Below are 27,206 nucleotides of genomic sequence, written 5' to 3'. Positions count from 1 at the left end.
CTTGTACTTAATAAATACAAGGAATGGTCTTGGAAAAGCTAAGCATTTTTAATACTTATATCAACCATGTAACTACGGTAAATCCAGTTACTAGTCTACAAGAGCATTTTACTATTGTTTAATCACACATGCCATAAGTGATAACTCAACAGTTTTAATCCATGTATGTCTCTCTTTTTCCCTTAAAGCTGAAATTCAATCAAATGGCTTTTTAGTAAGGCGGGAATTAGAACTTTCCCTTACAACAAAATTGCTGATCGGCAGGATTGCAAACACTATTTAAAGAAACTTTAGAAATACATCTGATACTTCATTTAAACAGATTCCATAATTCACCTTTTAATCAGAAGAACATTACCAACCAAGTCCTTCTACTGGATGTATTATTTCTCTCAAATATTGAAACGTGGACATTTAAGTTAGAATCCTTTACACATGGCAGCTAATTCCTCTGGGCACAATAACAGCTACTATTATCCTATAAGCATAGGATTATAATGTTAGTATGGCTTTGTAAAAAAAGCTTTTATGACCACTGCAAGCATAGTAATGGAGCTGGTCCTTATTGGGATATGCTGAAGGAAGGTGATAATTAAAGGAAAAGGTATTCTGCTATTTGAAATACTTATGCAAATTAGCTAAAAATACATCATTGGCTACAAAGAATAATATCTGAATAAGTAACACATCTAGATAAAAACCTCTGTGAACAGCTAAATCTTTCAAGCCTGATACTGGTCACTCACAACCCGGAAGCACATTAACTTCAAAAGTCAAAATTTTCTAAATTTACTTAGTACGTTGTGAATTGTACTAGTAATAAAGCAATCTGTGAAGCTGGGGAGAAAGATGAAGCAGGGCTTCCTGGGTTATTTACTTGCATAGCAAAATAAATTAACCTAAACAACCTTCATAGATCAAAGAATCTAGATTCTGTTTTATTTCACAAATGCAGAATATTCACAACCCTGTCTACTAAAGTTTAAGCAAAAAACAAAAGGCACATTTTCAAATCTCTCTGAATATAACAACTGCAAGATGATAGTTTATCAAATAACGTTTATTTAATTCAAGTTCTTAAAAATACTTTTTCTGTTGTTGCATAAAACATCCTAATGTAAAAAATATCCAACGGCTTAGAAAAGGAAAAAAGAAGGCAGGGAAAGCAAAGCATGAAGAGCAGTCCCCAAAACTTCAGGACTCTATTTACAAAGCCTTGTTGCACAGAGATTAAAAAGGGAAGTATAAGTCAGTGGGTGGTGTGGAGTCCCTATAGCCAGGACTGACCCATCACTCTTGTTCTTGCTATAGGGCAATGGGAAGAGATGAAGGCCTGGGAACTCTCAAGAGGGTGAAGGTGCTAGCCCAAGAAGGCTAGGTCTGTAACCACCTGGAGAAATCAGCTGCAGGGTACAATGGAATGTCACAGGAATAGCCGACTCTTTGGCTTTTTTGAGCGCTGCGCTTGGAGGGGGAGAACTACAGGTGCGTCACACGTGCTCCTCAAGTCACAGATCATCCAAGGGGTACCCCAAGAAATACTGAACAGTCCTTTGGAGACACAGAAGACTTTAATCATCATCATCTTCTCCTTCATCATCTGTTTCTCTTTTTCGCTTTTCACCTTTCTTCTCTTCTTCATCTGCAGAACAAGAGAGATATTATTCAATACAATACAATACGATAGCAGAGTTGGAAGGGACCTTGGAGGTCTTCTAGTCCAACCCCCTGCCTAGGCAGGAAACCCTATACCGTTTCAGACAAATTCCGTAAGGACTATTCCAAGAAAATACGGTACATTCAGTTGAAATATCCAACAAGCCTATTACAATCTTCATAAAGGAAGAAGTTTTAGAAACCTCCTAAAATTGTTTACTATTGACCATGCTGACTGGCTGTAGTAACCGTTTTAATTAAAAATACCTGAAAAGTTTTCTTATCATCTACGTATAGAAAAGCAGCTAATGATACACATTGTTTTATACAGTTGCGCTAGGAATGACTGCTTCTGGAATCCAGCAGGGATGGTTCACAATGACAATGGCAATCAGGTGACCTGGCTCACTACCACATTGCCATCGCAAGCTGGGCAGCCAGATCACAATCATGACCACAGAGATATTGCAACAGCCAGAATTTTTGGGACTGAGTGTAGGTCTATTTCCACCCCCCAAAGCCTCCATAATGGTCACCAAACAAATTGAAACAGGGTGTATTCCAGTACTGAATGGCCAACAAATCATCATCATCTTCCAAACTTGCACTGTTATTTCACTGGTACCTTTACTTTACGTACTTTTATTTTACGTTCCTGAGGTTCTAAAATAAAAAAGACTGGCATGAACATTTACACATACCTCCTTCCTTTTCATCGTCGTCGTCGTCATCGTCATCGTCATCATCATCATCGTCTTCATCTTCACTGTCATGGGCAACCTTTTCTTCCTAAAAACAATAATAGGTTTGAATAGGTTTGCCTTAGAAAGTAAATACCTTTGCTCCTGTTATTATATCAAGCTTCCCATTTTTCTGCTCAATGGGCCAAACTTCTTAGAAAAACACTGATGCTAATGTATTGTAATCCAAATTGTTTGTTATCATGTTAGGAGCAACCAATGAGAACATAAACAGAAGGAAAAAACCCCCAAGGTTCATTATTTCAGCTGCTCAGCTATCAGTTTGTTCCTTATCTACATGAAGGGCGGGGTAGGGTTGGTTTCAGTATCATTATGCAGATGATACCCTATTACAGGTAGCCCTTGACTTACAACAGTTCATTTAGTGATCATTCAAAGTTACAATGGTACTGAAAAAAGTGACTTAGGACCATTTTTCACACTTACGACCATTGCAGCATCTCCAAAATCACGTGATCAAAATTTGGATGCTTGGTAACTGGCTCATATTTATGACAGTTGCAATGTCCTCTGGTCATGTGATCACTTCTATAATCTTCTGACAAGCAAAGTCAATGTGGAAGCAACAACTGTGTTGCTAATTTAACAGCTGCAGTAATTCACTTAACAACTATGGCAAGAAGTCGTAAAAAGGGGAAAAAATTAACTGTCTCGCTTAGAAACGCTGGGCTCAATTGTGATCGTATGTCGAGGAGTACCTGTGTAACTTTTGACCCCAGAGCAGCCACGTAAGGCTGTCAAAGTTCTGTCCCAGTGCCTGGAAGCTGTTTTGTGTTTGGAAGGGGAGGAACCATGTCTGCCATGACTCAATCTTACCAAGGCCGAGTGGCTGTAGTAGGTGTTTGAGCCGACCAGATCTGGAAATATTACCTCTCTAATTTTGGATGGGGTAGTACTTCCCCTTGAAGTGGGCGCACAATCTGGGAGCCTTCCTGTACTTGCAGCACCTCCCTGAAGAGCAAGTGGCAGCTGTGATCATGAAGGTTTTACATAAATGCATCAGGGACACCAGTTGCTACTTTTGCTAAATCAGGGAGCCTTTCAGATAAGGCACCTTGGGCCACGTTGCCTTGCGTTTGACTCATGCAACAAATATTTTACTAATGTAACACATTATGCCCTTGAAGACTAATAAGCTTGAACTGGTCCAGAATCCAGTGGCTGTAGTAGGTGTTTGAGCCAGGGCAAGTACAGTTTGAGTACAGGGCAAGCATTGGGATGCCAATGTTAACACATCTGCTTTGTGAGCTGTACTGGTTGCCAGTTTGCTTCTGGTCACAATTCAAGGTACTGGCTCGCTCTCTCTATATAAAAAACCCTATAGAGCTCTACATGGCGTAGGCCTGATTACTTGAAGGACTATCTGTCTCCCATAGCATCTGCCTGGATAATTTGATCCTGGAAATCAGGATTCTCCAGGTTCCACTGATCCACCTACCAGGACCTCAGAAGGCTACCTTCTATAGCAGTGCTTGTCCTCTATAACAAGGTTCCACTGAAAATCCAGATGATCTCCACTCTACTGTTGTTTTAGAATAGGGGTGTCAAATTCAATTTCATTGAGGGCCACATCCGGGTTGTATTTGACCCTGGGGCGGGGCGGGGGGGGAGGGCTAGCCAGCTTGACTTCACTTGTCGGGGGCACTTGTGGTAGCCTAGTGCTAAGGCAGGACTTCCCTCAGACCCTCAGTCTCCTTCCTTCCTTCCTTCCCTCTTCATTCTTCTTCCTGTCCCTCTTTCCTTCTTTTTCCTTCCTTCCTTGCTCTCTTCCCATCTTTCCTTTTTGTCTTTCCTCTTTCCCTTTCTCCTTTCCTGTCCCTTCTTGCATGCTCAAATGAAAAAGGGGAAACATTTCTCCTTTTGTTTTGTTTTGCTTTCAGTTTGTTTTGCTATCCCTTTGCCAGCAAAAATGGAGCTTGGGTGGCCACACGTCGTCGTCCCCGCCGCTCCATTTTCACTGGCAGAGGCATAACGGGCCGGTCCTTTGCCTGTTTCCAGGGTGGCCCATGGGCCAGATCTAAGCACCCCATGGGCCGGATCTAGCCCACCAGCCTTGAGTTTGACACCCTTATTTTAGAAGAGCTGTGAAGATGTGACTCTTCATCCATGCATTTGGTAAGGGAGACACTTGCCATCTAACTTTTATGTTGATTTTATTGTCATTTCTGTTTGATTGTTGTAAGTGGCTCAGAATTATTTGGGGCGCAATGCTATAGTAGTACTAGTAGTAAGAATAGCTACTCTTCTTGTAATTTGATAAATAAGCGTAAAAAATTTACTACAGACTTAAGAGAAAACAATATTTTAAACCAACCTCTCCACTAATTTCATCGTCTTCATCTTGTCCTCCTTCATACCCAAACAAACCATAAAATGAATCCTCCTCGCCATCCTCGTCTTCCTCCTCATCCTCATATATGTCGTCATCATCATCATCATCATCATCATCATCATCATCTGAGAAAGAAGAAGAGTTTTATATATATCAAATAGGGAAACTGTCATAAAATCACAATATTATTAATTCAAAGGGGCTTCCTGTTTAATATTATTTGCTAAAAAGAGCATATACTGATATCGACCAATGTTTCATAAATTATATCCAGAGTTGCAATTTATAAATGAAGCAGTATGAGTTTAAATTGTCAGCCTAAAAGAGGATGAGTTAATAATTTGCAATCTATTACAACAGTATATTACTACAGATTCCTTAATATATTAGGATCTGGATCCCCAATGTTATCCCTTTGAGTGTCAATGTATCCCTAGAAATCTCACTAGGCATCTACCAGGCTCCATGTCTCCATGGTCTCCATTGTTTATTTAAACAATCCTTTGCCCACCTATTGAGAAAACAGTAAATTGAGGCTACAACCATACAATCAGGTAAAGACGATAAAGGGGAACGTCACATTGCAGTTTTTCTTCTTGGAAATTGGTGTGTTTTGTGATAGATCATACAAATCACAATAGTTATTCTATGCTTTAAAACTGCTCTTTCTCAGCTGACAAAATATTTTTGATTCAAATACAGTGGATACAAAAAACTCTATATACACCCTTGTTAAAATGCCAGGTTTTTAAAATGAAAAAAAATCAGACCAAAATAAATCATGGAACATCATGGAGACAGCCATCAACAAATTGAGAAAATATGGCACAGCAGTGACATTAGCCAGAACTGGATGTTCCTCTAAAATGATGAAAAAAACAAGAAAACTGGTCCCAGAGGCTGCCAAGAGGCCTGCACCAACATTAAAGGACCTGCAGGAATTTTTGGCAACTACTGGTTGTGTACCATATGTGACAACAATCTCACGTAGTTTTGAATGTTTGGTCTGTGGGGTACAGTGGCAAGACGGAAAAACATCCAATCCCAGCTACATTTTGCAAAAATCTTATCAAGTCTGACAAAAGCATATGGGAAAATGTGTTATAATCTGATGAGATCAAGGTTGAACTTTTTGGCCATAATTCCAAAAAGTATGTTTGGCAAAAAAAAAAAAAAAAACCCAATACTGTGCATCACCAAAAAAAAATACCTCATATTAACAGTGAAGCAAAGTGATGGTAGCATTATATTTTGGGCTGCTTTTCTTCAGTTAGAATTGGGGCTTTAGTCAAGATGGAGGGAAGTATGAACAGTTCCAAATATCAGACAATTTTGGCACAAAATGTTTAGGCTTCTGCTGAAGATGGATTTCACCTTTCAACACAATGACTCAAAGCATACATTCAAATCAACAAAAGAATGGCTTCACTAGATCAGAATTTTGGAATGGCCCATACCGGAGCCCGTACCTGAATCGAATTGAAAATCTGTGGGAAGAACTGAATAGGGCTGCACACAAGAGAATCCCTCATAATCCGACAAATTTGGAGCACTTTTGAAAGGAAGAGTAGGCAAAGATGCTGATAAGCTGCTACCCAAAAGACTGGATGCTGTCATAAAATAAAAAGGTGCTTTAACAAAGTATCATTTTAAGGATGTATAGTTATGCCACCACATTAATTGTATATTTCTATTGTTGTTTTCTTCCCTAAAAGATTTCAGTTTGTTTTTTAGTTGAATTGTACAGCTCATGTGTTATATTAAAGATGGAAAAATTCTAAAGTGATTTATCTTGGTCTGATTTTTTTTACATTTAAAAATATGGTCGTATAGCAGAGTTGTCTAGACTTTTTGTAGCCACTATATAATGCAGAGAATATTTCCAATTTGGTAAATTAGTTTAACGCAGTGCTCCAAATGACTCAAATGCCATATTTACCTTAGGCAGACCCTGATCACAAGAATTAACGCTTTCCAATCTACAATTAATATGATTGACCTCACCTTCCTCATCTTCCTCATCAAAACCATCTAGTTCAGCATCTGAATCAGAAGCCTCTTTATCTTCCTGATCATATCCATCCAGATATGTGAGTTGTGGAAGAAGTTTGAAGACACACTCTCGGTAGTCATTTAGATTTGTTACTTCACAGTTGAACAGGTCAAGGCTCTTCAGAGAGTCCAACTTTTTCTGAATCAAAAATATGCTTTTGTTAGTTTTAAGTATCATTAATATATTGACATCATACACAAACCTGGCGAGATATGCTGATAATTTCAGTTTGGATTGGGAGGGGGAGCGAGATAAACAAGTCATGAACTGAGCTGATACAGTGTATTCTTTCATGACATTCCCAAATTAAATATGATTTTATAATGTAATTAACCTAACAGCCCTCAAAAGAACAAGACTCGAATTTTGAACCATATATATTTCTCACTCAATATCATAACGCAAGAAATTATCACATTTAATAATAAACATTTTTAAAGAAACCTCCCTTAATCAATGTGAATTAATCTAAAACTATTTCAGTTCATTTAAAGATCCATTTCTAGTCTTTGTGTGAAAAGAAAAACAAGATCAAATAATGCCATCTCCCTGATCTGCTAAAATGGAGAGTCCCTTCTTCCCTGCCCATGAGGACACTTCTTTCTATCTCATACTGAATATTCTAGGTTGGATAAAAGTAAAAGCAGACTGTGCATAAATATAACTTTCCTCCTATTTTAACACATTACTCCATATAAGTTAATATTTTAGGATGATTTCTAACAATAAGGTATTGTTGTCTGCCTTCACAACTAACTTAAGGAGCTTTAATATTCTGATTTCTGGTGAGGTAGAAAAGCAATTTAAGAATTATAATCTACCTGACAAAAAGTGTCATCTAATCAGAAAGAAACCACATGTATTGACATGAAAAAATAATGATCTTGAACAAAAATATAGCATCCATGCTAACTTAGATTATGCCAACAGTTGACAAAGAAATGTTACTGTCATACACAAACATTTCAACGCTCTCTTGGATTTAAGGTGAACTGGCATCTTTCAAAGATATTAGCCCCTGAAATGGGGTTAGGCTCAAAATGCTTAGTTACGTACAAAATGTAACACATCTGATTTGGGCAATGATTTGGACGCATTTAGTGTGAGTACTACAACATGTACTACTGGATTTAGTATTGTTAACCCCATTGAGGCATATGATAACCCTTTAATGACATACCAATGGTTCCAAAGTATCAATATCCTTCAGTTTATTTCCACTGAGATTTAAATGTGTGAGGTTAGGAAGTTTTTCTGCTAATACATCAAGGCCTCCAGAAATTCTGTTCTCACTTAGTTCAAGCTGTAATGAGAAAAGAGATACACGGGGGAAACGGCACATTAGCAATAATGCAGTTAGAACTCAAGAAGTCTAAAGATGCAGTATAAATAACATTGGTAGCCCAAGCAGCCTTCATTATCAAGTACTAACAAAAAGCAGACTAACAAAGAGATGTTTAAATAGTCCAGCAACTTAGCTAGAATGCAGTGCTGCCGGGAATTACATCTTGTTAATTTACATTATAAGAAATACAACCATAGTGTTGGCAAAAAGATCCAGTCAAGATATACAGGCATGCATGGAAGGCTTTTTAGATGAATTTCTTCAGTGGAATTGCAAGAACTGCAACTTGGTGAAAATTGTCTTTTGGATATTCCTTGTTTCATTACAGGATTGCAGCTACCTAAATATTGCTTGGAAACAAGTCTATGTTTTAAAATACTATGTTTCCCCCAAAATAAGACCTGGTCTTATTTTCTTTTGGGCCCCAAAATAAGCACCAGATCTTATTTTCAGGGGATGATTTACCTGCTTATCTTAGGACCACCACAGCCAGGCCTCCCACACCCTGACACCTGTTGTGCCGTTGCCCAACTTCTTCTGCGGCCACTCATGGACAGACACCATGTGGCTCATAGTGCCAGTGCTGCAGCTCACGGCAGAAGGCTGCATGGTGTGTTGTGCTGTTGTGCGTTAGCGGTTGCCACCAGCACATGCCATGTGGCTACCTGTTGCGAGTGGCGGCATCGACATGATGTGCCATGCAGCATCCTGCCACAAGCAGCAGCATTAGTGTAATGAGCAGCAATCTTGACAGCTTCACTTGGCTGACCTGGCTGTTAAAGAGTGCATTTTTCCATCTTCTGGTTTCTTTTATGTAGAACATAGTTTTATTATTTGCCAATACATTTTTTTCACAGAATTATATTAACCAAGGAGGTTAATATAAGGAGAATAGAATAACAGAGTTGGAAGGGACTTTGGAGGTCTTCAAGTTTAACCCTCTGCTTAGGCAGGAAACCCTATACCAGTGATGGCTAACCTTTTTTGGATCGCGTGCCAAGAGCGGGGGGAGCGCAGGGGGGGTTGTGCACAGGCGTGCCACACACGTAATGCTATGCACGTGGCCCCAGGAGCCTGGGGAGGGCGAAAACAGCCTCCCTTGTCCCCCGGAGGGTTCAGAAGCTTCCCTGAAGCCTCCGGAGGGCGAAAAACGGCCCAACGTGCAAACCGGAAGTCCGTTTCTGAACTTCCGGTTTGCTTCAGGGAAGCCTCCGGAGGGTGAAAAGGGCAGAAAAAGGAGGCCAAAGTCAGCTGGCAGCGCACACATGTGCGCTGGAGCTGACAGGGGAACACCTGGCGTGCCCTAACAAATGGCTCCACGTGCCACCTGTGGCACACATGCCACAGGTTTGCCATCACAGCCCTAAACCATTCCAGACAAGTGATTGTCCAATCTCTTCTTTTAAACTTCCAGTGTTGGAGCATTCACAACTTCTGGAGGTAAGTTCTTCCACTGATTAATTGTTCTAACTGTCAGGAAATTTCCCCTTAATTCTAGGTTGCTTCTCTCTTTGATTAGTTCCCATCCATCGCTTCTTGTTCTACCCTCAGATGCTTTGGAGAACAGATTGACCCACTCTTCTATGTGGCAACCCCTGAAATATTGGAACACTGCAGTCATGTCACCCCAAGTCCTTTTCATTAGACTAAATATACCCAATTACAGCAACCGTTCTTTATGTTTTAGCCTCCAGTCCCATAATCATCTTTCTTGCTCTTCTCTGCACTCTTTTTAGAGTCTCAACATCTTTTTTTTTACATTGTGGTGCCCAAAATTCGATGCACTATTCCAAGTGTGGAATTACCAAGGTTTTATAAAAAGGTATAAACACTTCACGTGCTCTTGATTCTATCCTTCTGTTTATGCAGCCTAGAACTGTGTTGGGTTTTTTGGCAGCTGCAGCACACTGCTGGCTCATATTTAAATAGTTGTCCACTAGGACTCCAAGATCCCTCTTAATTACTACTATTGAGCGAGGTGCCACATATACTGTACTTGTGCATTTTTTTTTCTTGCCTAAATGTAAAAGCTTACTTTTTTCACCATTGAATTTCATTTTGTTAGATAGCATCCAATGTTCAAGTTTGTCAAGATCCTTCTGTATCTTTAGCCTATCTTCCGGAGTGTTGGCTATTCCTGCCAGCTTGGTATCATCTGAAAATTTGATGAGTTCCCCATCTATCCCCTTGTCCAAATCATTGAAGATGTTGGGTCTAAAACAGAGCCTTGGGGTACCCCACTGTGTATTTCTCTCCGTGTAGATGCATTTCCATTGAGGACTGCACGCTGAGTGTGGTTGGTCAGCCAATTACGAATCCATCTGATTGTGATGCTGTCTAACCCACATTTTTCTATCTTATCAAGTAGTAGATTATGGTCTACTTTCTCAAATGCCTTATTGAAGTCCAAGTAAATTATATCCACAGCATTCCTCTGGCCCACTAATTTTGTCACTTTGTCAAAGAATGCAATAAGATTTGTCTGGCATGGTTTTTTTTTTTTTTGACAAACCCATGTTGGCTTTTGGTTATTGTTTTGTTTGGCTCTAGGTGAATTTGTTGCTTGATTATCTTTTCCGGAATCTTCCCAGGTATTGAGGTCAGGCTGATTGGTCTGTAGTTTCCTGGATCTATTTTTCCCCCTTTTTTGAAGATAGGAACTACATCAGCTCTTTTCCAGTCCTTTGGCAGTTCCCTGGTGCTCCAGGATCTCTGAAAGATATAGTTCAGTGGTTCTGAGATCACATCTGCCAGTTCCTTCAGAACCTTGGGGTTAAATCCATCTGGTCCTGGTGATTTGAACTTGTCTAGAGTAAACAGGTGCTCACTTATCATTTTCTTCCCTATTTTAACATGTTCCTAATCTGTTATTTACTGTGCTGTTTTTGACAGGTTGGACTGTTTTTTCCCTTTGTGTAAAGACAGATGCAAAAAATGTGTTAAATAGTTCTGCTTCCTCCCTGTTGCTTGTCACCTTCTTGCCACTTTCTGCCACCAATGTACCAATCATTTCCTTGACTTTTTTCTTGTTTTTAACTTGTTGAAATTAGCTTTTTAGTTATTTTTGACTTTTGATGCAAGCCTTAATTCATTTTGAGCCTTAGCTTTCCTCACTTCATCTTTGTAGGCTTGGGCTATTTGCTGATATTCTGCCCTATTTATGTGCCCCTTTCCCCCTATCTTGGTTAGACTACATTGGATGTAATGGATCTGCCAGTTATTGCTGGAGAATATTTGAAGGAAATTTCATTTACAGGTAACCCTCATTTAGTGAATATTTCATTTAGTGACTGTTTGTAGTTACAATAGTCTTTGTGACCAATCCTTGCATTTATGACCTTTGTAGGTCTCTAAAGCAAAGGAAAGCTGAAATAGGTTCATAGATACGGTGAAGGATTCCTTTATACATTACTAAATGTTGGATCCTACCATGCTTACTAAATGAGAACCACAGGTAACCTCATTTACAACCACTCTTGGGACCAGCAACTTAGTCACTAAGCAAAGTGGTTACTAAGTGGGAAATTATGTGTGACTGCTTTCCAGCTTGAAATTGTTGAATTGATAAAAGCTGGCTGGGTGACTTTGAGCCTAACCCACCTCACAGGGTTATTGCTATAGGGCACAGGTGTCAAACTTGCGGCGTCACATTACCATCACATGATGTATTGTGCCGTTTTCCCCCCTCACGAAGCTGGGGTGGGTGTGGCCTGTGCATGATTCTCTCTCTCCCTCTCCCCCCCTCTCCCTCTCAACAAATCAATCAATACTTTTTACAAATAGTTTTCTACTTACTGTATTTTTCAGAGTATAAGACGCACCTTTTTCCTTCAAAAAAGAGGCTGAAAATCTGGGTGCGTCTTATACACTGAATACAGCATTTTTCGCCTCCAGAAACCCTGCCCCCTTCACCAAAATGGCTGTGCATAGCCTTTAGGAGGCTTCCAGAGTGCTCCTTGGAGCTGGGGAGGGTAGAAATGAGCGAAAAACAGACCATTTTTGCAAGGTCTGCAAAAACGCTTTTTTTAAAATTTACCTCTTCAAAATCTTGGTGCGTCTTATACTCCGGTGCATCTTATACTCTGAAAAATACGGTACTTTTCTTCACTATTACTATTATTAGGCAAATAAGTCACCTCCATTATGCATGTAATTCTACCTTTACTTCATGATGACCCATCAACATCCCATAAGTTAAAAGCATCTGAAGAGAGCTCAGAGAGTGGATAGTATGACAAGTAGTCCTCAACTTAAAATCATTCGTTTAGTGACCAAAGTTACAATGGCACTGAAAAAAGTGACAGGATCATTTTTCACTTATGACCGTTGCCGGATCCCCATGCCAACTAAAAACACAAGACTACAGTAGCTTTAGTTTGTCCACATATATTTAATGGAGGAAAGACTAGCATTCCTCAGACTATGATAGTCCAAACAGACGCGAGGAAGCACACAAAGCCTTAGTGCAATCAGTGTAAAAAGATAATGTACAATGCACTTTGACTCTCCACTCCAAATCTAAAGCGTGCAAAGTTTAGAATATGGAAAAGCCTAGTAGTTCCTAGAATTGCATTTAGCCTCTTCTTTTGAAGGAACTTTCACGATGGAAGATCCCCAAGGGAGCATATAATGGAAAATCCATTCAACAACTTCAATATTCTCCTCTAACATGGAATGTGTCAGAGGTGGGTAGTTACTTGAAGTGTTTCACAAATTGTTCCATTAAGGGATGCAGAAACATACACTGCAGAGAACTTACTGGGGAACAGACTTTGAACAATAACAACCAAAGACTTCATAGTACATTTTAAGAGGTAATAGGTACTGGGGGGGGGGGGGGAATGGGGGACAGGACCTTGAAATGACCAAATAAAAGAAGGGATATGGAGACAACATTCCCCAATTCCTATTGTACAAAATAAGATTGATAACTCTAAGTCTTATCCAAACTGCCAGGCAAGGAGCTATATTATAAAAGTCAGGGCAACATCTGAGTGATACACTTGAGCATCCTTCAAACAAAAAAAGTCCCTCCTGGCCGGCAATGAAAAGTACAGTATCTGAGAAAAGAGACAAAAACACTAGCAAACAGGGTTGACAGCCATTAAGATGCAATCAAAGGCACTGATATAATTACCATAGCAATGGGGTGCTGGGGTGAAGGAAACATATACAAAACTAATTCCTTTAAACTGAAAATATATTCTCTAATGATACCAGGTTGTATCCATTTTCTTGCAGAAAACACTATATTGGTCATTTTTTACAGCAACAAGCAAGTCCAATGAGGTTGTTTCCCATTCACAGTATAATGTTGGAAATTGGGGCATCCATCTGGGTGCTGAGTGACTCCATTAAATAGATAATACATTAACTTCCATGAGAAATGGAATCTATCCAAAGGTGCATGAAAAGAGTACATTTTGTTTGTTGATACACTGAACAAGCTGAACAAAACGTTACGTTGCACAATGCAGCCAATAGTTAACATGGGGTAAATGTGTATGCCAAACAGATGCAGACATACAACCATAATCATATACTGTAATATATTATATAGAAATATGTAGCTCCAAGATCCAGTCAGGAAAACCATTCTCTCCCCCTCCCCCGCCCCCCAACACAACAAAATAAGCTAATCTGAAATTGGACTATCCTGAATTTATTAAGCTAGATATTATTTGATGAGTTGCAAAGATCTTCGTTGTCAGTTTTGAGGATGACAAAATAATCAAATCCAATTCACATCTGAGAGTCTGGTACTGGTCATACTTTCTTTTTGAGCAAAACTTCATACATCAATGCGGAGCTGGGAAGGATAAACAATAAATACTGCAAGGCTTGAATTCTATGGCATACTCCATAGCTATCAAAGTTGAGACTAAGACTCTGTAGTGTAGGATTTCCATCCTTGGAGAGCAACTGCCAGTGGGAACTGAAGTAGCGATCCTGGAGATTATATGCTAAAAATCAAAGATGATATTTAGGAGTATTTCTGAAAAGTTTTTTTTTGTAAAAATAAAAGGATAGGCAGCAATTTTGAGAAATGTTGTTGCACATTAGCTTATAGCAACTGTAATGCTAGAGAAGGACAATTTAATTCCAAATATGGGTTTTAATTGCAGCAGAGACACTGCTACTGACTAGCATGATTGCCACTCTCATGCAGTGTTTTGAATTTTGACTTTCCCCATAGCATTAGCTGTACTCTAGGAAAAAAATACTTCTGTGATGAGCAGAAGATCTTCCATCATGTTCTGAACCCCAAGAGACACCAATGGTCCTGATCAGTTGTAGCAGTGGAGAGCAATAACTCCTTTTAATGTAGTCAGCCACATAGGCAGCTGTGTTATATTCAGCGATGTTCATCTGCTGCTTGGAGATTTGGGAGGCGTCTGCTAAGAAAACGGAAGCAAGGTCTCATTTATCATCTAGCATATACAGTAGAAAATAGGTCATCTTTTCACAAAGAAAAATCTGATATTAGCCGTTATAGGCTTGGAAATTCCATTCTAAACAATAACTTTGTTGTGAATTTTAAAAAATATGAAAAGTATGTTCTTTATCAATAAGGGCTGTAAGACACTTTTCACTAAATTTTTATGCACCACCTCAACTACCAGTGATTTCAAGGCCAAATGCCAGAAAAAACTGCTACCTCTTTTAATGCAACAGCTTTTTGGTCGGATGAATAGAGGCTGATGTTTGCCATATGTTTTTTATTCATTTCAACAAAGCCAGAATATTAGCAATATTTCTGGCTTATAAGCACCTGAAGACAATAGAATACAAGCTATCTACTCAAGACTGTAACATACTGTAACTAAAGATCAAGAGGCTCACACAATCTGATCCGCTGTTCAGGATGTGTTTGACGTTCTTCAGAGATCCCACTGACTGGTCTCCAACCATGGGATCCAGATAAGAGGGTGGATCTTAACAGATTAAACCTGTTGATCAGATGGCAAGTCATCAAAAGTCACTACTTTAGCACTGAAGAAATAAGTCTTGTACAATTATGGTTGCAGTCTCTTTCGGTAGAGATCTGTTCTCTTGCTTGGTAGGGTAAAGACCATGCCTTGGCAACGGGATGTTGCCCCAGATGTTGGCTCTGAAGACTTTCAAATTATGTATGATAATTTGTTGGATCAAATGGCCTAGAGGGATAAAAGGGTAATCTGATCTTGATAGCACAGATCTCAGTGTAGTATCCTTAATAAGGCTGCAAATGAGTACCAAGTCCAAGGGAGTGTTTCCTAACAGACTGAAGTATCTTGTTGAACATTTATTGCAATCTATTCTAAAAATCCCATTATGCACACTACACCAGATAAGTTGGATATCTTTGTTCCCTGCGAGCAGGCGTCAATACAGTACTGAACTTCCATTTTTAAAAGTAATATACTGGTATATCTTAGTTCATCTTAAATAAATAAAATCACAAATGTCCATACATGTAATTCCAAATAGCAAGAGCATTTAGACTTATATATCGCTTTAGTGATTTACAGCCCTCTCTAAGCGGTTTACAGAGTCAGCCTATTGCCCTTAACAATTTGGGTCCTCATTTTACCCACCTCGGAAGGCTGAGTCAGCCTTGAGCCTGGTGGGATTTGAACTTTCAAATTGCAGTCAGCAGAAATAGCCTGCAGTACTGCACTCTAACCATTGAGCGATAATGACGCCTAGAAAAGTGTGAACATTTTAAAGCCTACAACATTTACTGATTAACATGCTAAGTCAAACCCTGACTGATTCAAGGAACTGACCCCCACCGAACAAGTGATTACATGGTAATATTTACAAGCAATTCTCATTTAATTTGTCTCCTTCACTACTGGAGACAAGAATTATAACAGTTATGTTGGATAGATAATAGTTCTATTAACCCATGACTATAACATTATTATTTTTTCTTATTATTTTCTTTACTTTCCTTTTTATTGGTGGCGATATTATTATTGTTATTATTTTGCTTTGCATGTACACTGGATCCTTCTGTACCAGAGACAAATTCCTTGTGTATCTAATCCCATTTGGTCAAATAAAGCATTCAATTCAATTCAATTCTGACAAATAATATTATAGCAATAAAGAATGTCTTAATGATGAAGTGAAAAAAAAATGCTATGGAGCAGAGCTGCAAATCCAAAGATGATTTGGATTTCAAGAAGAAAGCTGTTTTAGAGTATGCACAGGTATAAATTGCCATTTGCAAATCTTTGATTCAAACATAGGTTTTCCAGGATTAAGGGATACCCATGAAGAATTCTTGGGGAAAATTGCAGCTTCTTTAAGCAGTAACAGACAGATGCTGAATATGCACTTAAGTACACTCTGAAGCACCTTTTAGTTTTTAATTCAGAATTTTAATTACTACATACTCTTATTTGGGAGATATAGGGCACAGAGTACTTTGCATTCTAAGGTGTATTGATTAAGCATATTAATGTACCGTACTTCTTCCATACTCCTAGCTCCTAACTATGATATTATATGCCTTTTGTTTTAATAACAACTATAATCACAGGCAATTTCATCTGTTCATCCATAAACACTTATATTTTGGGAAATGTCATCAAATTTTGCTTTCATATTTTTATTGCTAATTGAAAGCATTAAATGCTTGGCTTCTCCCCCATTACCATTTTCATTTCTAAATGGCAAGACACAGAGACTAAAAGGTACTAGTAATGTTTCATTCTCCAGATCTACGACAGGGTACAGATCTTGTTGCTAGCAACAGGTGTAAGAGTAACCATTACTGATATGGACTACTTCAGACTCAAAGATAAAATGGTGCTCTGGAGAATGAATATATCATGTTTCTTCTGTGAGTTGTAGTTCTGTTCTATGTTTGTTCAGTCATCTGTTCTAAAAGCACCTTCGTTGCCATTGAATATAAAGTGATTTTTAAAACCTTAATAATTTTTTTTAAAATTTTTATCTCCATCCCTAGCAACCCATCTCCCAAACACACAAATAAATGCATAGCTTAATAGCTACTTTCCTAGAAGGGCTCCTTTTACACATGTTCATTGTTCCAGCATTTTTCTTATCACTTTCTCCTCAAACTTAATTATATTGTGTTCAGAGAATTTCAAAGCTTTGAAAATCAAGATTTTACAATTGGAACCAGGATCCAAAGAAGATAAATAAGATAAAATATAGTGTCTGGAACTATTTCTTAAGCCTTTATGTTGCTTCAACCATAGCAAATTCTATGTACCATACACTCCAATTCAACAAACAGGATAAAAAAAACATAAACACAATATAACAGAAATCTATTTCAAGTCTTTCTGTGCTAAGAAATAATCGTATCAACTAGGTCCGTGATGGCGAACCTATGGCACGCGTGCCACAAGTGGCACGCGGAGCCATTTGTCAGGGCACGCGAGGCGCTGCCCTGTCAGCTGGCCAGCACGCATGCGCGCGCTGCCCAGCTGAGTTCACATTTTTAAAAGCTATTTTTTGCCTTCCCCAGGCTCCAGAGGCTTTATAGGAGCCTGGGGAGGGCGAAAAGAGCCTCCCCTGCCCCTCTGGAGGCTTCAGGGACCGTCCCTGAAGCCTTCAGAACGCTTAAAACCACCCTACGAGCAAACTTCCGGGTTGCTCGGAGGGTGGTTTTAAGCGCTCCGAAGGCATCAGGGACGCCTCGGACGGTCCCTGAAGCCTTCGGAACGCTTAAAACGACCCTCCGAGCAACCCGGAAGTCACTTCCAGTTTGCTCGGAGGGTGGTTTTAAGCATTCCGAAGGCTTCAGGGACGGTCCCTGAAGCCTCCGGGGGGCGGGGGAGGCTCTTTTCGCCCTCCCCAGGCTCCTATAAAGCCCCTGGAGCCTGGGGAGGGCAAAAAAAAAATATGTAAAAATGGGGGGGGGGATTGTCGCACGTTGTGCGTGCATGCGCACTGGGGGGGGTCACACGTTGCATTATGAGTGTGGCACGCCCACCCTCAACCCCCCTGCGCTCCCCCCATTTGTGGCACACGAGCCAAAAAATGTTCGCCATCACTGAACTAGGTGAATCATTCATAGTACAAGGAGGATCCAAAGTTTAAAATCAAGTACTAAAGTCTTCCTGGAAAGCCAAGTTTTAATAGGATTACCATTGATCTAATTCTGCAGGGCAGATCGTTCCACAGAAAGGCAGCAAGAGAAAACTGGCAACCTTCATGATGGTTGATAGTAACTCTCATTTAGACTGTGAACTCCCAAGGGAATCCTACCTTCCAGATCTTACTAGACAATCAGGTAGTCCTGGGAGCCGTTAGTCCCAAAAGGTTTAGTATAAGAATCATTATAAAATAGTAATTAGGAAGACAAGGGAGATTTTTCTCTCCAAACTGAGTTGCATGTTATTATGTTGGAGTCAACTCTTAATGACCATATAGACAGACCTTTTCCATGGTATTCTGCCCTTCAATAAAATAACAAGACAAGATCATTACCTTTTTCAATTTGGGGAGTTTCGGGAGATTTGAGACAGAGAGCAGTCCAACATTTATTAAGCTGAGAAGCTCCAAGTTCACAAACTCTTCTGTGAGTCCCACAATTTCACCACCATTTGATCTGCAGTTATCAAGAACAAGCTCTTTGACCTGAAACACATACACACAATGAAGTTATTATTTCTTTTGTTGTATTTTTATAACTCTCAATATCAGGAATTCTGTGGATGATTCATAATCAATTAAAGCATTATAAACAGTAAAATAATGGAATGCAAAGCAACATATAAAACAATGTCATTAAGATGTCAGCATACCACGAGCACCACCAATGGCAATAAATAATAAAGAGGATGTCTTAGCTATGGAAGTCAGCTGAGTGACTTTGGGCCAGTCGCTCTCTCTCAGCTCAACCTACCTCACAAGGTTATTCTTGTGGGGAAAGTATGAGAAGTGTGTTGAATATGTCTGTTACATGTAAAAATAATAAAAGCGGATACAAATAAAATTTTAAAATACCATAATGAAGCAACACACAAACTTCACTGTGTTCCACAGCCAGGACACCTTTTTTGGGGGGCAATCATTCAACTTCACTACATGGAGGCACCCTAAGGAGATCCTTGGGTGAAGGTGTTGGAATTCTGGTAAGTAAATACAGGACACGCTCTTTCGGATACGGTGCCCCAAACACCATCTAGATTTTTATGTATATTAATACCAGCACTTTCAATTAGACCTGAAAGGACAGTATAGATGGAAAAGTAACAGTAAAATGTAAATGCAAAGGTCAATTAGTAGTCTACTGTATCTTATTTTTATTAAATGGAGTTTTTACATTGTTTTCAAAGGTAGCTCCCAGTATAGCGTGTTATAATACAGTAATACAAACAGGTTACTAGAGCATGAATAACTACTGAAAAGCTATTTGTGTCCAATTATATCATAGTGGCTTTATCAGCCAAAGATGATCAAAAGTGCTGTGAGCATCCCTTGAGCCTCTAGTGAAAATGATGGGTCCAAACATTTCTCCTATTTCTTAGAGCAGAACTGACAATCTACCACCCTTGAGCTTCCCTTTTTAGCTCCTGGAGTTGCCTTGAGTATAACTGCTGAAATTTCATCTTTGACAAGAAAAACAGACAATAAGCCCTAAAATTACTTAAGTCAGGGCTCCCCAATCCCCAGTCTTCAGCCTGAACCCAGGCTACAGCCTTTTGGGAAGTGGGCTGTGCAAGCAGTGGGCATGCGAAGCTCCATTTGTGCTTGTGGAGGGTGCACATGCAAAACCACCCCCTTTCTTTTCCCCCTCCCCCACTGCTGCTACCAGTTCTCGGAGCTGGGGAGAGCTGATTTAAATCAAATACATTAATAAAAAATATGCTCAATCATATCATACTAGTAAGTATTACTGTACTTTGTCACCTCTACTACCAATCCATTTCCAAGCTAAATTCAAGGTGTTGATATTAACATATAAAGAACTGAATGCTTAAAACAGTTTATCTGAAAGGGTGTCTCCTATTTTGCCTGCCAGGAGAGAGAGCCTCAAAAATCTTCCACATGACCCAGAAAAATGTAAATCAGTCCCACCTATCAATATAGTCCCCAAGCTTCTCCAAAATATTAAATATGATCCTTAACCACCAAGTTTCCCCTCCTTGCTTAATAGGAAAACAAAATAAGATGAACACCATTTAATTGGACAATTATTCACAGTGAGAATTTTAAATATCCTAATGATACAGAGTTTTGGAGCTAGAGCAGCAGGTAAATGAAACTGATGATTACCTATTTAATTATCTAACGCAGTTTCTTTCTTTGAGATTACATCTCAATATAAGATGTGCAACAAAGATAAGCAATAGACATTATAGGAATAATTTGCAACAGGCTCTATCAGTCCATTTTGAGTCCTCTTTAAAAAGATGGCTAAGGGCATTCCTTCATCTGTTTGGTTAGCATGGTGATGGGGAACCTGTGGGCATTTTAGATTTAACATCAGTATTATAGTAAGACACTAATTTCTATAAAAGTCTGCATAAGCTACATTACAATGTTTGTGTTACATGAAACATATAACAGAGTTTGTGTTGATGACTGAAATATAACAATGAAAGCTTTGGCAATTATGCTTATAAATTCAAAGAATCAAAACATTACTTTTCATTCAATGGAAAAAATCCCTGAAAGCTAAGATTGAATAGGCCTTTGCTTGTTACTAAAGATCAGCAGGAAATGTAGAAGAAGGAAAAAGTATGAGACAAGAATAGCAAGTCCTGTGAGAAAAGAACCTAAAAGTACTGATATTAGAACACTTGTAGTTCTGGTTAATAGTTTTGGTTTGGGGATAAGCATTATCCTGCCAAAATAAGCTGAGACAAAATCTTCAGGAAAAGACAGAAGAACCCAGTGTGTTAGTAATAAGGAAATCTTTGTACCTGCATTACTGTTACTGTAAGAAAACAATCTGCTCTAACAAAAACCTTGTAAAAATAAGCCAGGATGTAGATTTGATTAGAATTATATAATTTGTTTGTGAAAGTTAGAAATTTGATGAAGATAATGAAGGATGGAAATCTGACTTTAGGCAGAATTTGAAGCTTTTCCAATCAGCCTAGCTATTCCACTCTTTGACCTACTCCAACAACTGTGCAATAGCATCAATGTCAGTGCAGATCAACACCTGTATATCTGTGTCTGATTACTAAAATTAGATTAATTTTTTTACAATTCTGTCTTTGTGCTTGTTCATATTTCCACTTTCAACAAACATAATTTAAGTTTTAAAAAATATAAATTTGGGAGTTCTCTTTATGGGAAAAACCTGTCTCTGCTGGCCCTTATTTACCTCAGTGTATCTCCCCAGTAAAAATATTATTATTCGTTTTTTATTACTTTGGGAATTTTGCATTAGCATACCTACCGGTAATTTGAATTAGATAATAATGTGCCCTTCTATAAGCAAGTGATTTCAATTAGGCTTGCAGAGCATGAAAATTAATTGGCTCTACCTGCCTCAAATGTATAAAGTTCTATTACATGAGCCTGTGACATCCTCCAGTATATTTTTGGGAACTGTATGCAAAATGATAGAACTTCATTTTGCAACTGATTTTATTGCTGACTCTCATGTATGTAAACACCCCCCCCCCCCAAACCCAAACTAATGATAATTAATGTAGATTCCACAAGTCTTAAGTTTTACTCAAATATTTTCTGTGTGCCACGGATCATTCATTCAAAAACATTTCCCCCAAAATAGAGTTAAGCCTGGTGTGGAATTAGGCTTTCAAATATAGTGTCGTTAGTTCAGAAATTTAAACACTCTATATGGATTATACTTTGGATTTCAAAACTAAAATGGATTTAAAAAGTTATAATTATTGGGTTACAATCTTGCACCAAGTTATAATTACACACTGTAAGGTTACAGTACAATTACATCTCTCTATTTAAGAACATCTCTCATTCATCCAATGTATCTTACGTTCTATTGAATAATTTTAGGGCTTCTGCTTATTTATTACAGAAAACTTAGAAAACTTCAAAGTAAGGAATGGGTAAAAGCTATTCTTTTTGGCATACATGTAAAATTTATTTCTAGCAACATAAAAATCTGTTCGGTCCAGCAGGCCACTTTCCTTTTATTACGAAGGAGACTGCACTTGAAGTTAAAAGAGAACATGCAGCGGCCCATATTTACTAATATGCATATTTATTCATTTATGCACTTTATCTCATGAGTGAGCCACTTATCTCATGAGCAAGGGACTCTGTGCAGCGTAAACCGCTAAACCATTACCAATAACAAAAAATTTAAAAAATCTATAAAACAGTTAAATATTCTGCTGGTATACAAATTAGACATCTAAAAAAAGTAATAATAAGGAAATTAAGAATATATTAGAGAGAATTGTTCCAGAAAGATCTTCATAAAGCAGCCTAGCCCACATTATTATCAAAGTAGAAGCTTCAATTTCATATCAATATTCTTTAATTCCAATCATCTTCCTCATTTTTGGCGAGCAATGACCATCTAGTTAGATAATTCTATGTAATCCTTAACCAATACAGTCAACTTCTGCAGACACAAGACTTAAGTGTGAAAATCACCAAACATCTTCCCATTAAAAGAAGACATACTAAGGATTGTATCTGCTCATGTCAAATTTGGTCCAATCCCCAGGCCTTCTAGTATTACAGCAGAATGCAGGCCTTTGCAGAGATAATTCTGCAGTAAATTTGTAACAAAAAAATGGAACAACAAAAGATTTCCAAAATTTGCTTGCTACCATTATTTTAAAACATATGTTGTTTATATATAATGCAGTACTGACTGTCTTTCAACTGTTAGCATTATATACGTCCAATTTATTTTAGCAGATAAGAACAGCCAATTCACATTTCTTTTTCTAGTCAAGTAATTTAATGAAATTAAAACAAGACTGCCTGCATGTTCTGAATAAACTTTCAAACCATCAGAGGCCAAATTCAGTGCTAAGGAAGCAATTAATACAACTATGTATTTTTCAAACTGTTAAATCAGATTATACAGTAGACTCTCATAATCAGTTTCCAAATGAGGTATTTTCAAAGTTTGCAGTATGATAATGCATTTTGAACTAAACTGTTATAAAATTATCAGTGTAAGAAAGGAATAGTTTGCCCTTTACTAGACACCATAATATCTACTGATCTTTACAATCAACTTCTACAAAACGTTTTTAAATACATGTGACAGTCATACTGAATTGTAGTTTTTTTCCATATTTACAAATGATTGAGCAATGTTTATATAAATATTAACAAAATATTATTTGTACCACTTTAAGAATATTGCACTACGCTTTAAAATAATTTGGCAAATTCTCTAAATATAAATACTCTCATATTTAAAAAGCCTTCTGCTTTCTAAGGGCCCTAAAAGGAATATGGTAATGACTGAATTATTAAGAGAACTCTACGGAACTTTGAAGAATCTTATTTCATTTCAAGTTTAAAAGAGAATAATCCCTCTCTACAGGCTCTTTTGAGCAGGCTTGAAACTACCTTGGGCTGACAGATGCATAAGAATGGAGTAACAGACAGCACGATTTTAAGATACTTGCCAGAAATGGCCTCCAACTTTACCTTGAGAAGCCAAAACTCAGCATATAAATTTAAGACTACTGTATAGAGTAGAAGTATGTACCTTGTTTATTTTCTGGGATACCATGCTGGTTTTTGTTAATATTTTTAGGCAGACAAATATTTTATTAGGATACAAGAGATGAGAAACATTGACAACTTATAGTTCCTGCCTTAAAATAAATAAACAAGTGAAATGTTGTACTGTAGATTTTTTTCCGGCTTCAGAGTACTGTGCATATGAAGATTATTGAAGAATATATAAAAAAAGAAGCAACAGCATGGTTTAAAGTTCAGATATGTCAGGAAACCACAGGCAGATTAAAAAACAGAAAAACCTTTGATTTATCTTCCAACAATGTATGGTAGGATATTTATATTCAATAGGAATCTTTATTTAAAAATAATCTAACTAGACTTCAGAGAACGAACAGACTTTTCTGTCCCAATCGTCCTGCTAAGATACCTATTAAAGACTTTAGCATCGCCTCCTTTATTGCTTTTTTCAAAATTAGGATGCAAAACATTTTGTTGTATTTTGCATTGCAAAAGCCCTTTTGAGGCCACCCATGAGTGTGTCCGCCACTGGAAACGCATCATCACAAAATCTTTCAAATTCTGCCACGGAGGCCATCAGAGCCTAGAAGTGGCCGAAAAGCACCTTCCCTTTACGATGGGTTAAAAAAAAAAGAGAGAGAAGTTTTTGGCGGGAACACGGTTTGGTGGGGAGAGCGGAATAAAGAGGGCGCGCGCGCGGCCGGCTCTCTGCAGCTGCGGCCCGTTTAAAGGGGAGGGCGCAAGGCAGGAGCGAAGGCCCGAGCGCGCGGGCAGGCGCAAGGCCACAGGCAAACGGACGCGGCCCCGAGAAAGAGCGCGCGCCCCTTCTTCCACGCGACGGTTGCCCGTTTAAGAGGGGGAGAAACGCGCGCGCCGCGGGCGCCAACACGAAGCGGTTGCTGCGTGCACGCGGGACACCCTTCGCTCCTCCGCAGCGGCAGCCCACGATCGCGGGACCGACGCAGCAACAGCGGCGGCAACGGAAACATGGCGGCCACGGAGTCCCTTCTCGAGTCCGTCAGACGTTCGTTTTGGCCCCGCCGCCGCAAGTGCGGCTCTCCGTGGCAGCGGCCGCCCTCAGGTTGCTCTTTCAAGCCCCCCCCCCTCCGCGCTTTAAATTTAAAAAACCAGCCCGCTCTCTCCGGGCCGGTGTGCGCGTGTACGGATGGCGAGAGAACAAGCTGTGTCGAAAAGGGAGGACGTCCCCGGCTGTTTCCCATTTTCCCGCCCAGGCTGGCTTACATCCGGCGGAGTCAGGTTTCGTAACTCCAAGTGGATCCGTTTCTTCATTTCCATGACGGCGATGGGACGAACGGGACGGGCCCGAGTTCAGGCCCTGAGCTCACTGTGCCGAGTCAACTCGCAGGGAAGCGGCGGAGGGGGAGTTGCAGGAGGAGGGCGGGAGCGCTCGGCGCCTCCTTCGCTGCGACTGCAGTTAAATTGGCAACGGGGCCCTTGGTTGGAGCGAGCCGCAGCAAAGCGACGGAATGGCCGCCAGGAGGCACAGCGGAGGCGTAGAAGAGGTTGCCCGGAACTTCCTCATCCAAACCACACCCTTCTCTCCTTGCTGACAGTAGCGTCGTCCCAGCCCCTGCGGTCTTTCTCCGGTGGCGCCGTATTTCTACAAGCAATGGTGGTTTAAACCCTTTTTCGATTAATATTCCCTCTCCGCGCAGGAGGTTTATAGAAGTTTTCCCATCCCGAGTTTCTTTTGATCAAGCATAACGGAAGAGTTAGGTTCTTCAAAAGGTCCGTAATACAAGCCTAAATGCAACAAATAACGCCAAATGTATCCAGGAGTGCTGTTTCTTTCCTACCTGGAAAATTAAGGATGGAGTTCACATCGGACGTTTCTCTGAATGTGCTGTGTTTATTTTCGACATACGAGCCCTATTCGTGGATGAAATGCAGAGCTGATTTTATACATTGCACAAAGTTCTACTAATATCCCCAATTATAATTGGTTGGTTTAAAAAATAAGAATCCTAAACACATCAGAATGTAGCCTAAAAATGGAAAACGGCTGTTCTGAGTAGTTGGCACCAACACATTTTTAAAACCTAGTGACTAATCCAAGAATGTTTCTCTCCTTTCATATTGGCCATCACTTTTCTCTTGCAATCCTCATTTGTTTTCCCATAGCTTTGATCTTTTTTTTCCTCACAAGAGATAAAGGGTAGTTACCAATAATATTGATTATGAGTACTAGATTCATTCTATTATTAAAGCAGGAGAAAGGGGGGGGGGATGTTCCTATAAGTTTACTGAGATTCGACAGCATAGCTTCCTACCATTTTAAGATAAGATCCAGCTGACAATTATACCAGGCATCATGAATTAAAAATAAATCCCCTCTATTATATTCATATTTCATGTACTACACAATTGGAAATTATTCCTGTTTTTTTTTCATTAAAAGACAGGCATTCGGCAGAACTTGTCATTTTAAATCTGACCAGGTAGCAATTTCATAATAGTAATTTATTATTTATTATTCAGCAGTTGATTGATGAGTACAAGTGGTTTTCTGTCATACTTGGTAGTCTTGCTATGCCTTCTGGGTTTCTGGAATTTAGAGATCACTGATGGGTAACTCAAGGATGTTTATTTTTAATTTATTTCTTACTAATTAAATTCCATGTTTATAACTAGACTTCTCATATCTTAAATATTTTGATTGCATAGACATGAATGGGCATTCTAACCACTCACTCATTCAGAGTTTGGATGGTGTACAAATTTAATAATTAAGTGAACATTGTGATCTTATTAATGCAATGATGCAAGGTTCATTGAAATACCATGTTTTCTTCTTTTACCGGATCATTTAAAATGTGCATGTTATTTGTTAATAACAGTGTATCATACACAAATCAGTTAATGATGTTTTCATCAACATGGAAACCACTGATGCTTTTGGGCAGCTGCAGCTAAATACACAGTTTGCATTTGCACAGCACAGTAAGCCATAAACTAATAATCCTGTTGTGTAAACCTGGCCAATGTAGTACTGTAGGTTTATTAATCAATGAATAATATGAATCCAGAAAATGGAATTGAATAAATCATAATTCAATTAACAATTATGACTCCAAGCATATGTCTTTCTAGTGAATGTCTGACAAGGAAGAGATCCAGACCCAAAAGATAATCCAACAACTGTACTAAAAGTTAAAAGCCAGTTTGAACAATATTTAAAATTACTTATGGAAGGACAATAACCAAGGGCATGTGTGGGGGCAAATTGTTTCAAAAGACAAGGCTACCACAATGATAGTCTACTTCGGAATGCTGACCATTCCCTTTCTCAATGATTATACAAGGCAGGCAGATTATATTTGGGGAACGTGATTCCTAAGAATGTACCTTGTATGAAATAATGAAATAGCAGAAAATATATCATTCACAGAATTGGAAACC

At 38.9% G+C, this 27,206-nt stretch overlaps 1 protein-coding gene across 5 annotated transcripts; it reads right to left on the bottom strand.

Annotated features, from left to right (window-relative positions):
- Positions 1-1,042: 1,042 nt before the first annotated feature.
- Positions 1,043-26,850, bottom strand: ANP32B (acidic nuclear phosphoprotein 32 family member B). 5 transcript variants are annotated; one of them, XM_081941692.1, is made up of 8 exons: positions 25,029-26,850; positions 18,600-18,749; positions 7,983-8,105; positions 6,754-6,940; positions 6,219-6,359; positions 4,732-4,874; positions 2,358-2,445; positions 1,043-1,636 (listed from the first exon to the last, which is right to left on the bottom strand). In XM_081941692.1, the coding sequence occupies exons 1-8, from the start codon at positions 25,080-25,082 to the stop codon at positions 1,572-1,574; spliced, it is 951 nt and encodes a 316-aa protein (XP_081797818.1). In that variant the 5' UTR covers positions 25,083-26,850; the 3' UTR covers positions 1,043-1,571. The 5 variants fall into 5 exon arrangements, with proteins under 5 accessions (XP_081797818.1, XP_081797817.1, XP_081797819.1 ...); XM_081941691.1 differs by having other exon boundaries at positions 1,043-1,642; positions 25,029-26,845; XM_081941693.1 differs by having other exon boundaries at positions 1,043-1,633; positions 2,352-2,445; positions 25,029-26,842.
- Between the last annotated feature and the right edge of the window lie 356 nt (positions 26,851-27,206).

Source organism: Natrix helvetica (assembly GCF_964273705.1).
Source record: "Natrix helvetica genome assembly, chromosome: 2".
NCBI classification, from domain to species: domain Eukaryota; kingdom Metazoa; phylum Chordata; class Lepidosauria; order Squamata; family Natricidae; genus Natrix; species Natrix helvetica.
This window is presented reverse-complemented; position numbering and strand designations above follow the sequence as displayed.